Source organism: Triticum aestivum, chromosome 2A (assembly GCF_018294505.1).
Source record: "Triticum aestivum cultivar Chinese Spring chromosome 2A, IWGSC CS RefSeq v2.1, whole genome shotgun sequence".
Lineage (NCBI taxonomy): Eukaryota > Viridiplantae > Streptophyta > Magnoliopsida > Poales > Poaceae > Triticum > Triticum aestivum.
The window spans coordinates 9606399-9622375 of NC_057797.1; the positions used below are offsets into that span (position 1 = coordinate 9606399).

The 15977-nt window shown below is 47.9% G+C and overlaps 2 protein-coding genes across 2 annotated transcripts; one reads left to right on the plus strand and one right to left on the minus strand.

Annotated features, from left to right (window-relative positions):
* The first annotated feature begins 3089 nt into the window (after positions 1 to 3089).
* Positions 3090 to 5989, plus strand: LOC123186970 (uncharacterized). The gene is made up of 2 exons (XM_044598709.1): positions 3090 to 4450; positions 5668 to 5989. Exons 1-2 carry the CDS (start codon positions 3239 to 3241, stop codon positions 5680 to 5682), a joined length of 1227 nt encoding a protein of 408 aa, XP_044454644.1. The 5' UTR covers positions 3090 to 3238; the 3' UTR covers positions 5683 to 5989.
* Positions 5990 to 7670: 1681 nt separating this feature from the next.
* LOC123184221 (uncharacterized) lies at positions 7671 to 13227 on the minus strand. Its single transcript, XM_044596377.1, has 12 exons — positions 12355 to 13227; positions 11804 to 11953; positions 11563 to 11638; positions 11339 to 11481; positions 11111 to 11242; positions 10787 to 10876; positions 10488 to 10673; positions 9678 to 9815; positions 9312 to 9535; positions 8251 to 8959; positions 8010 to 8167; positions 7671 to 7935 (listed from the first exon to the last, which is right to left on the minus strand). Exons 1-12 carry the CDS (start codon positions 13117 to 13119, stop codon positions 7893 to 7895), a joined length of 2814 nt encoding a protein of 937 aa, XP_044452312.1. The 5' UTR covers positions 13120 to 13227; the 3' UTR covers positions 7671 to 7892.
* Between the last annotated feature and the right edge of the window lie 2750 nt (positions 13228 to 15977).

The following is a 15977-nucleotide window of genomic DNA, read 5'->3' on the forward strand; positions in this document are numbered from 1 at the left end:
AATGCAAGCGTGTTCCATTTCAAAAAAAAGCCAAGAACTAGGAAGGCAAGTCGAACTAGTACGACATCTAACATCTAAAAAGCTAAACATTGGGGACGCTTAGAGCAAACATGATGGCGCCTTGAAGAAGGGGAACAGCGTTGCCGCCATCCTATCCGAAGAACCAGACCCGATGTTTCCCTTGTTGCTCGAATAAGGGCACGGATAAAGGCTATGGCAACGCCTCCAAGAAAGGACATGACACTCGCGAGTGTCGTCGCCGCTGTCAGCATCGGCAAGCCGAGCAGGGATTTCGCCTTGACCTAAGTCCAAGCAATTCCATTTGTCGGCAAAGCATAATTTCAAGACGATGAAGTCAGGCCACTGGTTAATGCCGCCACGCCCGTTGCATTTCCATCATAGGATAGCCTTTTGGTATGTGGATGAGAGCAACTCCAATGAGGCGACCCATTTCTTCTGCTGGCGTCCATTTGGGTCGGCGCGGATAAAAAAGGCGGCCCAATGCGCCGACCCAAATGGACCCGCGTCCGCTTGGCGTCCGCATGGTGACCTATTTCCGGCCCAATTTTGAGCCAGATTTGCGTCGGCGCAGATTTGAGACGGACGCGCGCGCGCCTACTCCTCTCCCGGGCCCGCCGGTCGGTGGCAGCCACCATCATTTTCCCCAAAAATCCTCCCGCCCGCACGCTCCCGTCCCACACCCGCCATGGACGATGCCATCGACCTCGACGCCGCCGGCGGCCTCGCCTCCCTCGCCTCGTCCGGCGCCACCGCCCCCTCCGGGAAAGGCAAGCCTCGTGTCCCATGCAAGACCACTGCTGCGGCCAAACCAAAGAAGACGCTGACGCCCACACATCGGGCAAGGGAGTTGGCCAAGAGGAAGGACCGGAGGCACGCCGCGGACACGAGGGATGAGGCCGCCGCACAGGCTGCCGTCGCCGCCGCCGCGCAGCAGGAGGTTACCAACACCCGCGTCACGGCGGCAACGAGGGAGGTGCTCTACATGCTAGGGTTAAACCCTGGCCAGCACGGCCTCGTCAATGCCGCCATCGCGCGGCCGGCACCGGCTCATCGGCGTTTCCTCGGATGGTGCTGCCCGACTCGCCCCGCGCGTCGGCTTGCAACCCGATGCCCGGCTTCCACGTGTACCCGTAGGTCTCCCGCCTCTCCGGGGAGTGCTCGCCCGGTGTGAGCGTTGTCGCGCCTTCCACGCCCTCGCCCGCGCCCATCGACCTCAGCGCCACCCTGGTGGCCGGTGGCTCGTCATCCGACGGCGTGAGGAAACGCACGCGACAGACGCCGGCCAGCGTGCTCCCAGACGCCCGCAACCTATTCGAGGGAATGTTGTCCGCCGTCGACGAGGACTACATGCAGAACCTCATCTTCGAGGGCGGTGCGCCGGCCGCTGGCTACGATCCCGACGAGACACAAAGCCAGCACGGCCGCTGGCTATGATCCCGATCAGGTGACCTTCATGCGTGATAAGGTCAGCATCGACCTGGACGGCTTCCCACTCGACCATGAGTTCGCGGACGACTACGGGCTAGAGTAAGAGGACGAGTGCGACATCGAAGTGAAGTCTTTGTTCGAGAATGAGCTCGCCAACCAAGCCGTCGGTCCTAAGCCGAAGCGCAAGAGCAAGCGCACGAAGGCATACATGGATGCCGAGGACAACCTTCTTTGTGAGTGTTGGCGAGACATTGGACAAGACCCAAGATGGGCGCCGAACAAAAGCATCCAACCTTTTGGATTCGTGTCCATCGAGAGTTTCATGAGCGCAAGAAGTTTCCGCCTTACCAATTTGTGAGCACGTGCGGGTGGGTGTCCATTTTCAAGCGATGGAGGGTGATCCAATAAGAGTGCAACAAGTTTTGCGCCACTCTTGAGAGTGTCAAGGCCTACCCCGTGAGTGGCATCGGCATGCAAGACATGGTATGCTAGCAAGCTGCCCTCTTTTGTGTCATCAAGTTCATGCTTGCGTGTTCATTTGCATATCATTTGCCCATATGCTTGCATGGAAACATTTTGTAGGCATTTCAAGCTTTGGAGGCATTCAAGGTTCAACACAATGGCAAGTGCTTCAACCTCTCCCATTGCTTTCGGGTCATCAAGGGCGAGGAGAAGTTCAAGGCACAATATGCTGCCCTCAAGTCGCGTGGGGGGGGGGGAGCAAGCCGTGGAGGAGGTTGGGGAGGGCGAGCCGGCACAGCCGCGGGGGAAGACCAACTCCAAGAAGAAGGACAAGGATGCGGCATCCAACGCCTTGATCGCAAGCGTGGAGGGCATGATGAACAAGGACTCAAGGGAGGAGGAGCGCCGGCGTTTCAAGGCGGAGCAAATGGACGGTTTCATGGAGATCCAAAGGAGGAGGCTTGAGATGGACGTGAAGAAGCAAGCCAAGATGCTAGAGATCGAGGCCGCCAACGCCAAGACCAAGGCGAAAGAAGTGGCTCTCGCGAGCATGATGACCGGGGGTGGAGATCATGAAGGTGCATCTCAACAACGTGTCGCCAAGGAAGAGGCCGTGGTTCGAGAAGATGCAGGCCGACATGCTCAAGTTCGACGACGGGTGATCTATGGCGGCAGGTGTGCCGGCATGACCACGGGGGCCGTGATGACGTGGTCAAACTCAAGTCCCACCATTTTTTGTGTGCTGGCATGTGTGCCGGCCGGCTGGCGAGTGCGTCAGCATAAACTGTGGTGATGTTTTCTGAAGCAGGCATTGTATGCCGGCGCTGGCATGGTGCCAGCATGAGACATGGCCGTTGGCATGATCAGTTGCGGGCCTTTTTTTTTAAGTTGAGTGTGGACATAAAATGGGTCGATGCGTTGGGCGCACTGCCGATCCAAATACAAAACTGGACGGACACCGGGCAGGTGACCGATCCAAACAGACAAAAAAAAAACGGACAAATGCACCGTCCGGTTGATCGGCCCTTGGAGTTGATCTGGCAGTGTGAAAAAGCGAAGCGCCGAAGCACAGACCTCCGCGTGCGTTTGCTGGGATATCGTATCCACCGTTCGCTGGTCGATCCAACGGTCCAAGCGAGTCCCCACTTTCCCTTCACGCCGGTTTCCCTGCTGCTGTGCAAATCCCCCTTCTCCTTCCTCGCTCGATCCCCAAATCAAATCGCTGTCCTCCACCTAACCCTAGCCGCTCGAGCCGCCATCCTCGATCCCCAAATCCCTTCTCCCTCCACCAAACCCTAATCCAAAGCTAGCTAGCTAGGTAGCCGCCATGGCCCCTCCGATGGTTCTGCTCGACCGCGAGGTTGAGTTGTGCGACGAGGAGGCGGGGATCTACGAAGGGCCAGTCCGCTGCTCGTGGGGACTACCAGCAAGAAGCTCAGCCGAGGGCCCGGGAAAGTTGATTCATGCAGTCGCGGAGTACCTGCAGACATTCAAAGCCCAGCCGCTCGTCGCCGATCCGCCGGAACTCTCCTCCCTCAACATACGGCCGCCGAAATCCGCCCCGGTCCCGCCGACAGCCGGCCTGGAATCGGGCCGCATCTCCAGCGCAGACAAGCACCTGGTCGCCCTCTACGCCGGAGGCTACCGCCCTGGCTACAGCTTGCCGGGGGGCTATCTCATCTACGACGCCAGCAACGACTCCATCTCCGCCATCCCTTGCATCCCCCCCGGCACCTGCAGGACTACAGCCATGGGGTTCCAGTCGGCCGTCGTCATGTGCGGCGCCACCGGGGAAGGCGGTTACCTTCTTGCTGAGCTCGTCTGGGTCTGTACACAAGACTCCCAAGCCGCGCTCTGGCTGTGGGAGTCGTCCGCCAAACAATGGGACGTCAAGCTCAGGGACCTGCCCCTTCCACCCGGCACCACCGCCTTCAACTTCTCCGTCCACTCGTGCTTCTCTTTTGGGGGCTCTTTCCTCTGCTGGGTGGATCTACACCGTGGCATGTTGCTCTGTGATCTGCGCAAGGACTGCAACTTCAGCTTCATTGAGTTGCCCCAAGGACCTCCAGACTATGATGCCTCCGATTATCCACACGGCCCCTGCGCTGAGGAGTTCCGTTCCGTGGCCTGTGTTCATGGCTCCGTCAAGTTCCTCGCCTTCAATACATTTGTTGAACGCGAGCCCGGCGAAACATTTGGACTGGCCGTCTGGACTCTGTCGCCTGACCACTCAGCGTGGAGCAGAAGCTACAAGTGCAGCTTTGGAGACATCTGGGCTAACGCCAACTTCCAGTCTGCTGGTTTGGGACAGCTTTCTCCGTCGTTCCCTGTCCTGAGCATCCATCAAGACGGCGTCGTCTACCTAGTCGTAAATGATACCAGTGCGGTGGGTCGTCGACTAGTGTTCAACGCCCGGTACTTGCTTCGTGTCGACATGGGGAGTAACAACGATGTCCAGGTCTATCAACAGAAGACGACGCGTATTCGTTCCCAGCTCTTTGCAAGTGAGTTCAGTGCGCACCGACGACAGGAGCACCCGGTACTACTACCACCACCAATCATAGTTTCATTTGCATACTACTGTCATTTTATTTATATATGTTCACTATCACTGAACATGCTTTCATTTGCAGGCGTGCTACTGTAATTTTTCTTAGGTTTTATAAAATTATTAAAATTACAATGCTTGTTTATGGCATCCAGTTTGCTTCATACTTTTTAATAGAAAAAAAGATATTTGGTCACCTCCCCATGTTCAACAGTAGATGTGTGATATTGATACTCATCGTTCATGATTCTGGGATCAATTTATATATGTTCACTGAACATGCTTTCATTTGCAGGCGTGCTACTGTAAGTTTGCTTAGGTTTTAAAATGATTAAAATTCCAATGCTTGCTTATCTCATCCAGTTTGCTTCATACTCCCTCCGTTCCTAAATATAAGTCTTTTTAGAGATTTCAATAAGGACTACATACGGAGCAAAATGAGTGAATCTACACTCTAAAATATGTCTATATACATCCATATGTAGTCCGTATTGAAATCTCTAAAAAGACTTACTTAGAAACGGAGGGAGTACTTGCTAATATAAATCAAGATATTTGGCCACCTCCCCATGTTGAACAGTAGATATCTGATATTGATGCTCATCGGCAATCATTATTCTGGAATCAATTTTTATTACCAAATTACTCTGCCCCCTTGTCATATCAGTACCCAGCTTCTTGCACATCATGATGACACTCTTTTGCATGTCTTGAGGCTGTTTTTTTCTTTTCTTTTCCTCTGATAGAGATAGCGTTGTCATTAGCTTCACCCCGTACACTTTAAGATTTGAAGACCTGGGCATTCAGTTAATATAGCAGGGTACTTGTAGTTCGTTTCTGAACTCGGAATTGGTATGATCCAAGTCCATTCGAAGATGCACATAGCAGATGAAGCATAATTTCAAACTAGAGCTGAGCACTGACAAATGTCTGAATGAAAGATATCAAAAGTAAAAATTGTACCCTTGACACAATGGTCGTTTCGACAATTTTAATTCAGAGCATCCTGGACTGACCTTAGACATTTAGAGCATCTTGGACGGTCCTTAGACATTGTGTTGGGTGTTGCCCAATTAATTAATATGGCCGCATATGTACTCAGCCTTGCATTTTTTTCTTTTTAAATTTGTTTTTAGATTATTATAACTTGACGTATGGTCACATTAAAAGTATTATGTTTGACAGACTTCTCTGTTTCATTTTGCCAGAGAGATGGAATCTAGCGAGTTTGGTGCAAGTGGAAAGAGGATGAAGGCCTGAGATCCTTGCAACATATCATGTGGAAATTTGGACCGCACCATTATCAGTTGTTTCTGCTTAGGAGGTCCACTGGAGACATTTAATGTTGTCATTATCAAGTATTAGTAGTTAAACTGGATGTTGGGTAGTATGCATTATGTATGAGTCATGGCTCTATGTCTAGTGAGTGGCTTCTTTTGGATTGTAACTTGCATCAGCGTCATTTTCTTGCATGAATCCTACTGGTTTGATTTAGAAACAATGTTAGATGTTTCGAACTATTTTAATGCCTCCCTCCTCTGCTGTTTGCTTGCCCCATAATTTGACTCGTATTGACAGACCAAAAACAACATAAATTCTGGATTTTAAAAGAATATATAATTACTCAATTTATTAACTGTTGTCTGTTGCCACCAAGGCATTGCCTTTTCTTGGTTATATTTGTTCTGTGGCATGGCTGGATTTCTTATGCCTCAACCGATCTTATGCTATTGCAGCCTTGAAAGATCAGCGCAATTTTCAAGTTTCGACGGAAGGTGTACAATCATGGCTCAAGCAAGATGCCCCTTGAGTGTACCCTTTCTGAAGAAAAACTGGTCTTAAACAAAATATTTTCAAGCTGAAAGAGTATGAAAAGGTCGGTCTGCAGCCAGTTGGAGACTCTTTTCAAAAAGAAAACATGGCCTCTTAAACTTAACATTTGTATTTAGTGTGGACTAGAGAAATACTGCAACCCTGGAGGCCCCAAAAACTTTTTAGAAAAAAAAAGCCCCTGCCCCTATCTTCCATGGTCGGTGGTGGTGGCGGTGCCCGGCCTCCAAAGGGGCAGGGGTCGTGAGTCTTGCCCCGACGGGCCCCCAGAGTTGCAGCGGAGCTAGGCGGGGAAGTGCGATAGAGGTGCTGGCGCATGCCGGTGGACACCCTGGTGGCGACACGGAGGTGGCTGCCGTGCGAGGTCCGCATAGTGGTGCCGAATGGTGGCGTAACCAGTCAAATGTTACTCCTTTCAAGCCCGTTTCGTGTCTGTCGGACGCGACGACTCCTTGGACGGTGCGGCTGGAGATTGTTGGCTCGGGTTGTGAGCTTTCGGTCGTGCTGGAGGTGGAAGATTGGTTGCATGCCCCTGTTTTTGTGTTGATCTATGGTGGACCGTGGCGTTTCGGCTACGAAGACGAGGTGTTGCGGCAGCGATGATGTGATCCAACTTGGACGGTGTAGCCCCCAATCAGGTGGGTGAGGTTGTAGGTGTGCAGTGTTATGGACGGCGCCCGTGCGTGTGTCAGCATCTCCCCTCTCACATTGGTGTTTGGTTGTTGTATCCGCGTGAAAGCCTAGGTTTAGTTCTAAATCGGCGATGGCGGTGTTCTCAACGCCATTCCTATGTTGGGAGTATCGTGTATGGAGACACGGAGTGGAGATCCGGTGTTGCGATCATTTGGTGCTCGTTGCTACCCTAGGTTGAGCTTTAGAGGCGCTACGTACGTCGTCACTGGTGCATCCAAGACGATACATTTCTCAAGACCGACCAAGTCCTGACATCTATGCGGCAAGCACTTTTAGGCAATCATGGGTGGATGGTTGATTACATAAGTCACGGTGGTGTGTTGTCGTGAGAGACGTCCGGTGTTTGTCTTTTGGTTTAGGGTAGGCACCTAGTGTTGTGTTTGTGATGTGTGCTATAATTCGTCTCCTTAAGGCGGCCTTGGTGTGGAGCTTGTGCTATGCTTGTTGTATGTAATGATTTGTTTATGCCCTGTTCTTTTTCTTGAGGTAATGCCATTCAGCTAGCTTGATTGAACTTCAAACACTGATACATCATCGTTTATCATCACTCTTGAAAAGAAAACATTTGTATACACCAGGACTCAACCGAACCAAACACACATGATCGAATGTCACTTGTGCTGGACACGCAGAGCAAAGCTAGGCTAGTCTTCCTCCCAGCCAAACCAACTCAGAAGCCACAAGCAGAAAAATTAAGCCCTACCTCACAAAATTAAAGCCCTACCACCATGAACATGGTTCGAAATGGTACAATACAAACTTCAGTTATATAATGTTGAACAAGGCTCAAAGGCTTACAACAACAGCAATTTCCTGCCGGTGTTAGACATGCATTCCGCTCTGACAACACATAACAAGCCATCTAGCTAAACAGTCACCCAGCTCGCATTCCCAGGCATTGCGCTTGCAATCAAGTTTGGGCAATCTCGCAATCGACCGTGTGATCCCCTAGCCTGCAAATAATCAACAAACGTGTGAGCTAACTTCACATATTATGTATGATTGACTATCAAGTGCCATAGCTCACATTACAATCACTTCATCAATAAAAGCCTGAACAGATGGAGGGCATGGCTTATTTGGGTCTTTGAATGTTATAAGAATGGAAAACAGTAGCTGAGCTAGATAGTTTTTATGCTTCGTCGCCAACGCAAACGCTGCATCCCGCTCTTCTAGAGAGAAGCCCTGCATCGGAAGAAGATTGTATCAGCTTGTCATACAAAATTACAAGAGGGTGTGTATCCGAAGAGAAAGACTAAACATCTTACATTGTGATGCTTGAAAAAGTTGTTAGAGAATTTGAGCAAGCTGACTCCATTATCCTTATAAGGGGTACATATGCTCCCATCTCTAGCATACCACCAGTGAAAGTAATACGTGTGGTACATTGCAGGAACCTTATCCAACCTGCTCCCCCAAGAGAAATTTTCAAGCATATTTATCAAGGCCTCTGAATCATCTTTACTGAGCCTTGTAAGCAACATATCGAGAACTGCAGTGATCTGAATTCTTCGAGAATATGTTAACAGCGAGGGGTGATTCGTGACAAAAGCAATCACAGCCTTACTTCGAAAATCAACAGCAGGACAATTTGACAGGAAACTGATAAGATTATAGAAATAGGTTGGATATTTGTTAATTCCAGCTTCTAAGGCATCGTCAAATATTCCAGAAACTGCACCATAATCCAATAAGGCAAGTTCTTGACTATACTCTTGAGGAGCAGCATCAATATGCGCATTACCATCGGCATCAAAGAAAATTTGCTTGGAAGTGAAGCCTCCGAAACAAATTCCAACGTAATGTTTTCTGCCAAGGTATATAAGCACCTTTTGACACCGAACCTGTAGTGGATGATCCAGGTACCACACTTTCATTGCTGGACTCTGACAGGGGAGAAGTAGGTCCCATGGCAAAGCCACACCGTGGTAGACATTCAGAGTAATGATTACATCATCCCAGTTTTTACGACCAGCACTGCAAAACAAACACAATTTAGTGCTTTTACAATACACAGGGACCCAAAGTATTGCAGGAAAAAAAAAAGATAGGCCAGCACATTACAGTTAACAGCAATCTAACGGGAAAAAAAGCACCATGAATCAGTTTTCGGGAACATGTTAGTACAACAGATGTATCACTAGAGTCACTGCTACAGAAACATGTCAAATAGCACAGCACAACACAGTTAACAGCGGTCTAAGGTAAAAAAAAAAGTACCAAGAATCAGTACTTCAGGAACATTCAGCTCACAATTTACAGTAAGGTAAAAAAACTGTAGCATCAAACTAAAAATACAGTAATAATAAGATTTATAATTAAAACCTACCTGCCACCTCGTAGTCTAGGATTAATATAAACCATAGAATCCTTCTGGAGTTGATAATATGACAAAACTTTATTCGGCTCCAGAATTCTTCCACAGAAGGTCGAATAGAGATCAGTGAGACTAACTCCCGCACACCGGCAAACATGATCGATTAGCATATTTGCACTTAATATGTCAAGGTTCTCCTGAACAGGAATAGTTGCTCCACAAAATTTCACAAGTATCTGAGAATAAAACATATGTCAAATATAGAACATAGGGAGAACTACGGTAGTATAGGTTTCATTCTCTGTTATCCAACCACAAGTGCAGATGTATAGGGAGTACAAATCAGGTGTACAAATGGGGGCAGAAAAGAGGCAGTACCTGAACAGTGTTTTTAGCGGATTTTTTAATGCTTGCACTAGTAGAAGAGCTGTTGTTTGCTTCTCTGTTATCCCTTGCTCTTTGAGCCAACTGCTTCACCTCCTCACCGATTGTACCAAGTTGTTTCTTGTCTGCATCCTGCAACACAAGTAATGAGTTAGAAAAGAGAGAGAGAGAAATGCACAACCCGAACCAGCTAGTTTTGACTAGTTTACCCTAACTATTGAAATGAGAAACCCACGTAATGTCAAGAGATAGTGCACATATAGAAGTGCATCAATGCTCTAAAGGTCACGAACAGAATATCGGTTTACGAGTACTACAAAGCCAAAGCTATACAAATACACAAAAGAAAACAATGTCCGTACATCAGATCAGTAGATATCCACCCACAAACACATTTAGAAACAATAGAATAAATGACACAGCCTGAAATTGATTGCCAAACTTTGTTGTGCAATATAGGAAAATCTAAAGAAAGTTACCTATAAAATTCATAGCATTTCAGAAGTACATGCAGTGAGCATAGTAAAATCGAGAAATTTAGGATAAAACTAACACAATCGTTAAATTGAGAATTTCAGAATAAAACTAGGATTTCAGAAGTTCAGACAACATACAATATCATTATTGGCAGACTCTGGAAAAACCAAACCCACGAGGTCACCAGCACATCCAAATATTTGGCACAAATTTGATTTTAAATTCATAAATAAAATAAAACTGTTGGTGTAAGTTAGTTATGCTCAATCTATAGTTATTTTTAGATGATGCGGACACTACTAGAAAGAAATGGATTGGAGTGCCGACCTTGAAACGGTCCATGGGTTTGACAACTGCTTCCCGGGCAGCAGTGGTATCAAGACGCACACCAGCATGAGTAACACAGAAGAGTTTTTCTTTAGAAACAGCAGCTTCTGCAGCATCTATGTCAGTCTTGGCAGCCTTTTGGACATTTTCTTTGCCCGTTTTCTTCTTCGCCTCCCTTAGTTGATCCTGATATATGCAACAGCTATAATCAGCTTTCATTTTAACTACCAATAGAATACCAAATATCGTAAATATTCTCTTTGACAAGATGTGGCAAATGAACTGAAGCATTTACAGACCTCCAACTTTGAGACATTGCCTTTTAGATCAGCTTTTCTTGCAGCTGGGATAGCAGCTGCATCCAGTGTATTATTGATCGATCCAATTTTCTGATGAAGAAACAACATTCTTAGTTACAATCTAATACAAAGCAGGTCAACAGGAAATGGCTACAAAGTACAATTGGCATCATCTTTCATATAAAGGTTAAGGACATAATGTTTCTAAGAAAACAAACAAACTCACAGTAAGTTTTAATAATATCCAATTTATCAGAGCAGAGAGCACCACAACCATATAGCTCACACTAAAAGAGACACAAGCACAGAGGGGGAAAAGTTTACCTTTTCCAATGTTGCTCCGTCCAGTTTACTTGCTTCATTGATATCAGATAACCATTCTTTGCTTTCAGGGTTGGCAAGCACATCTTCCAGTTTGCGACCAATCGATACAACTCTTACAGGATCAGGGTAGATCTACAAAGCCCATATGTAAAAGGAATTACACAAAATAACAGGGCAGGCAAACGAGATATGACAACATGGTATGTCGAGCTGGGTAAGAGAACGCACTTCACCAAACACAGCTCGAAGACCATTCACGCTCTTCGGATTGGCTAATTTTATTTCTTGTGCAGATAGCTCCAGCTCAGCCTCTATTCGCTGCTTCACTATAGACTCAATTTTTTGCAAATCTTCTGGTTGGACAGGTTTCCCTGTTATGTACTAACAGTTGAGTAGACAAGCTGAGGAAAAAAACAACAAGTGAATGCAATATAAAAATAATCACAGCATACCATGGGAGAAATCAAATATCAGCTTCTCTGGAAGAGCAATGGGACCTTTCTGGTCAATACGGTCACCAATTACTTCCTACATTTGCAATAGCGAAACCATCATGAGCACAAAAAAGCACTCCCTGTAAAATCTGAGAGGCTTGAAAACATACCCTTAGAGCAAAGTGCGGCATATGGGTAATTTAGCAAATTTCATAGGTTACTGATTCAGTATAAAGAATTAATAAGTAAAGAATGTTACCTTGTATTTCACTTCATCGCCAACAGACAATGTCTTGGAGTCAGGCCCTTCCAGAAATGAACCGGTATGCAGGACATAGCCAGCAAACACTTGGACATTGTTCACAGTGAAAGATCCAGGTGGCCCCTCGATACTCCCGGTGTCATACATCTAATCCAGAAATAACATATGGCATGTCAAAAGAATTCATGCAACGCATGGCGCAAATCTCAAACATGCAGAAGAGAGATGCATTCGAAATAGAACAAGGAAAAGTTTATATATACAACCTGGAACCACACACAAGATCTAAAAGTGTTGTTACAGCAACAAACATGAACAAGGGAATGCACTATCCTGGCAGTGTGGTTACAGCAACAAGATATGAACAAGGGAATGCACGTCCCTCATATATATACCGCGCGCTCACATAAACAAACAACCACGTCCACACCTACGGGCTACAGCGGGCACACACATGACATGAGCCAGCAGCGATGAAGGTGCATATTGTAACTCCAGCAGAATTTGAAGCGCGCGCGTGCACACAAGAACAAGGGAGAAGGCCATACCTCTGCGCGCAGATCTGCAGTGGGGGCATGGAGCTCCGCAGCCCGTGGCCTCGAGGTGCCGTAGTAGTCGTCGTGGGTGTCCTTGTGGCCGCGACCCCGTCCAACTGCCACCGGAATGCAGGCCCCCATCTGCGCGCACCGCGTCGAGTCCCTCCGTGGCGGCGTGGCGCACCGCCGCACCAGGCTCGGGTTTCGGAAGCCGCACCGCGCGACCGACTCTTCGAAGCCGTCCGAGTGCACTCCGCCGCGGCTCACCTCCACGGGCATCTCGTCGCGCTTGTTCTTCAGGCCCCGCCCTCCGCGGCCGCCCTTGATGCCGAGAGCCGTCGACGCGCTGACCGGTGTAGGGCGTCGGGGCGGGGTGTCGGTGTAGCTCCCGCACGTCCGCACGGCCTCCTCGGCGCCGGCCGCGGACGTGCCCTCGCCGTCGTCGACCCGTACAGGGCGTCGACGGGGAACCGCATCGTGGTGACGGTAGCGCTCGATGTGGCACCCGCACGTCGGCAACGCCTCCTGGACGACATCGGCGGCCGCGCCCTTGCCGCGCATCTCCCCCGGCACGACGCGCCTCTCAAGCGTCCGGCTCCCGCCCTCGCCCGGCGCCCTCGCCGCAGGTGTACGAGCGGCTGACCTGGCCTCGTCATCCGCGTGGCGCCGGGTCGGGCAGATGCCGCCGGATCTGGCGCAGCGGCCGACGCTGGCCGAATCCTCGTCCTCCCCCTCGGCCGGGTCGCCGCCCCGCCGCTCCCCCTTGGACGGCGCCATGCCACCGAGACCTCCCTCAGCCACCGCTAAACCCTACCCAGCTGCAGCAGAAAGGGAGGGGAGAAGGGGAGAGACAGGAAGGCGAGGAGGCCGCGCGGGGGTGAATGATTGGGGGCGCGGAGTGTTTGGGTTTTCCTTCCGTTGGCTGGGTTTCGTGTTTGGGGACGTGGGTGGGGCCGGAGTGTCAGTCTTACCCTGTGGCACTTTCAGTCAACACCCTTGTTCATTCAGAGAAGGGGTGTAGCAGATCCGGCAAATACACCGGACGGCTACGATGGCTCCTTGCTCGGACGACGAGTCCCCACCGTAGGATTTGCTTTACCGTTGTTGCGATAGCAGCATTTCTACCGTTCACTGTCTTACGCTCGCTGTTGTTTTCCAGCCTATAACCAGCCGGGATGTGGCCGGAGAGGTTCATTGTTGAATCCCCGGTTGCTGCCTACCATGGCTAGCACGTGAACCCTACATTCTTCACCCTATAGAAATAAATAGTTCGGACCCGGTCGGTAGTTCCCACATTCTTCGTCGATTTACAATTCATCTCCTTAAATATTGTTCGGGTTCTAACAATTTGGTATCATGAGCCATCGTTCCTTGGCAGAGGCATTTCCTTTATGAGTCAGGACTTTTTTGGTGATGCCCTTTGGGCAGTCCAATGCACCAGGCACTTTCCAACCATTGATGAACAACTTTTTTGGCCCTTATTCGAGACAGTTTGTGTTAGTGTTCTTTGATGATATACTCATTTACAGTACAACTCTGAAAGATCACGTAGACACACATAGAGAATGTCCTGAGAGTTTTAAAGGAAAACCGTTATGTGCAAAGTTATGTAAGTGTGTTTTTGCATTAGAACAAGTAGAATATCTGGGTCATATGATCTTTGTGGCATGAGTAGCCACTAATCCACAAAAATTCAAAGCTGTTGCAGACTGGCCAACACCTGATAGTGTTACAAAATTAAAATGCTTCCTTGGGTTAGCAGGTTATTATAGAAAATTTATTAAAGGGTATGTGATCTATTAAGAAAGGACAATTTTCCTGGAAGAGTGAACATGGCAAAGCTTTTGCTCAGCTCCAAAATGCTCTCATTACAACCCCAGTTCTAGTCCTACCAAATACCTCTCAGCCTTTTATCTTGGAGACTGATGCTTCTGGTAAAGGAATTTGGCGCAATGTTGAAGCAGCATGGAAGACCTCCAACATACTACAACTCTTCCTTGTGCCCTAGAAATATTGCACTTTCCACTCATGGAAAAGAGACTGTGGCTATTCTAGAAGCACTTAAAAGACGGAGACTATCTAATTGGAAATGAACTCATCATCGAAACAAATCAACGGTCTCTTAAATTCATTACTGATCAGAAAATAACAGAGGGTGTTCAACATAAATTTTCATAGAGGGACTTCCACAATCTCAAGGCAATGAAGTAATATTGGTGGTAGTGCATAGATTTACTAGGCATGCTCATTTTATACCACTAGCACATCTATACACTGTCCTTGGTGTAGCACGAGCCTTTGTGGACAACATTATCAGATTGCATGGCCCTCCTAAGCTCATTATTTCAGACATAGACGGAATTTTCACTAGTAAATTGTGGAAGGATATTTTTGCTAGTTTGAAAAGTGAACTGAGGTTCATTATTCCTCCCATCCTCAAACTGATGGTCAAACTGAGAGAGTAAACCAATGTGTGGAAACTTACCTTAGGCGCATGACAACCAATGAACCCAAGAAATGGTGTTCTTGGCTTTCTTTGGTAGAGTTTTGGTATAATACTACATATCATACTACCCTGAAAATGTCTCCCTTTCAAGCTATTTATGGTTTTACTCCACCCTTGATCTCTGAGCTAGCTATTCCGGAACCTGAGGATGAACTCACACCTTCTTGTCTGTTAAACAACACATGTTGGAACAACTGAAAGACAACTTACAACAAGCCTAGAACAGAATGAAAAGATATGTAGATCTCAAGAGAAGTGAAAGAGCGTTTGAGGTTGGAGGCATGGTGTATCTTAAAATGGAACCATATAGGCTAGCAGCTTTCGGATTCAGAGGAGCTCTGAAATTTACAAAACAAATATTATGGACCATTCTTGATCATCTAGAAGATTGTCAAGATGGCTCACAAACTTCAATTTTGTGACCATGCGAAAATCCACCATGTTTTTCATGTGAGTCAACTAAAGAAGCACATTGGCAGCAAATCCATACCTAGCCCAAATTTACCCATGGTCACTTCTGATCGAACTATCAAAACAGGTCCTGCTTCAGTCTTACAAGTGAGGCAAGTTCCTAGAAATAACTTGCATGTGTGTAGCGGTACATCTAGTTGGAGGATTTGTCACCTAGAGAGGCAACATGGGAAGACGCAAAATTTATCAAGTACATATTTCCAAAGTTCTTCAAGACAACAACTCAAATCTGGCGTGCAAATCAACAAGCGCCATGAGGACACGTCGTTTCTCAAGGGAGGGGCAATGTCAGGCTTAGACTGTCGCACGTTCAGTCAACACCATTGTTCATTCAAAGAAGGGGTGTAGCAGATCTGGCAATACCGATTCAAAGGAATGGACGGCTGCGATGGCTCCTTACTCAGATGACTAGTCGCCATTGCATGATTTACTTTACCGTTGACGTTTTAGCATTTCTACCTTTCACTGTTTTACACTCGCTATTGTTTTCCAGCCTATAACCAGCGGAGATGTGGCTCGAGAGGTTCATTGTTGAATTCCCCAATTGGTACCTGCCATGGCTAACACATGAACCCTGCACTCTTTGCCCTATAGAAATAATAGTTCAGATCCAATCAATAGTTGCCAAATTATTCGTAAATTTATAATTCATCTCCTC

Bases quoted from the DNA above. Each gene is read 5' to 3' on its own strand.
- LOC123186970 (XM_044598709.1), top strand. From the start codon at position 3,239: ATGGCCCCTCCGATGGTTCTGCTCGACCGCGAGGTTGAGTTGTGCGAC.
- LOC123184221 (XM_044596377.1), bottom strand. From the start codon at position 13,119: ATGGCGCCGTCCAAGGGGGAGCGGCGGGGCGGCGACCCGGCCGAGGGG. The intron at 11,639-11,803 runs GTAACATTCTTT...TTGCAAATGTAG, and splicing joins GCGATGAAGTGAAATACAAG to GAAGTAATTGGTGACCGTAT. The intron at 10,674-10,786 runs GTCTGTAAATGC...TGCATATATCAG, and splicing joins GCAATGTCTCAAAGTTGGAG to GATCAACTAAGGGAGGCGAA.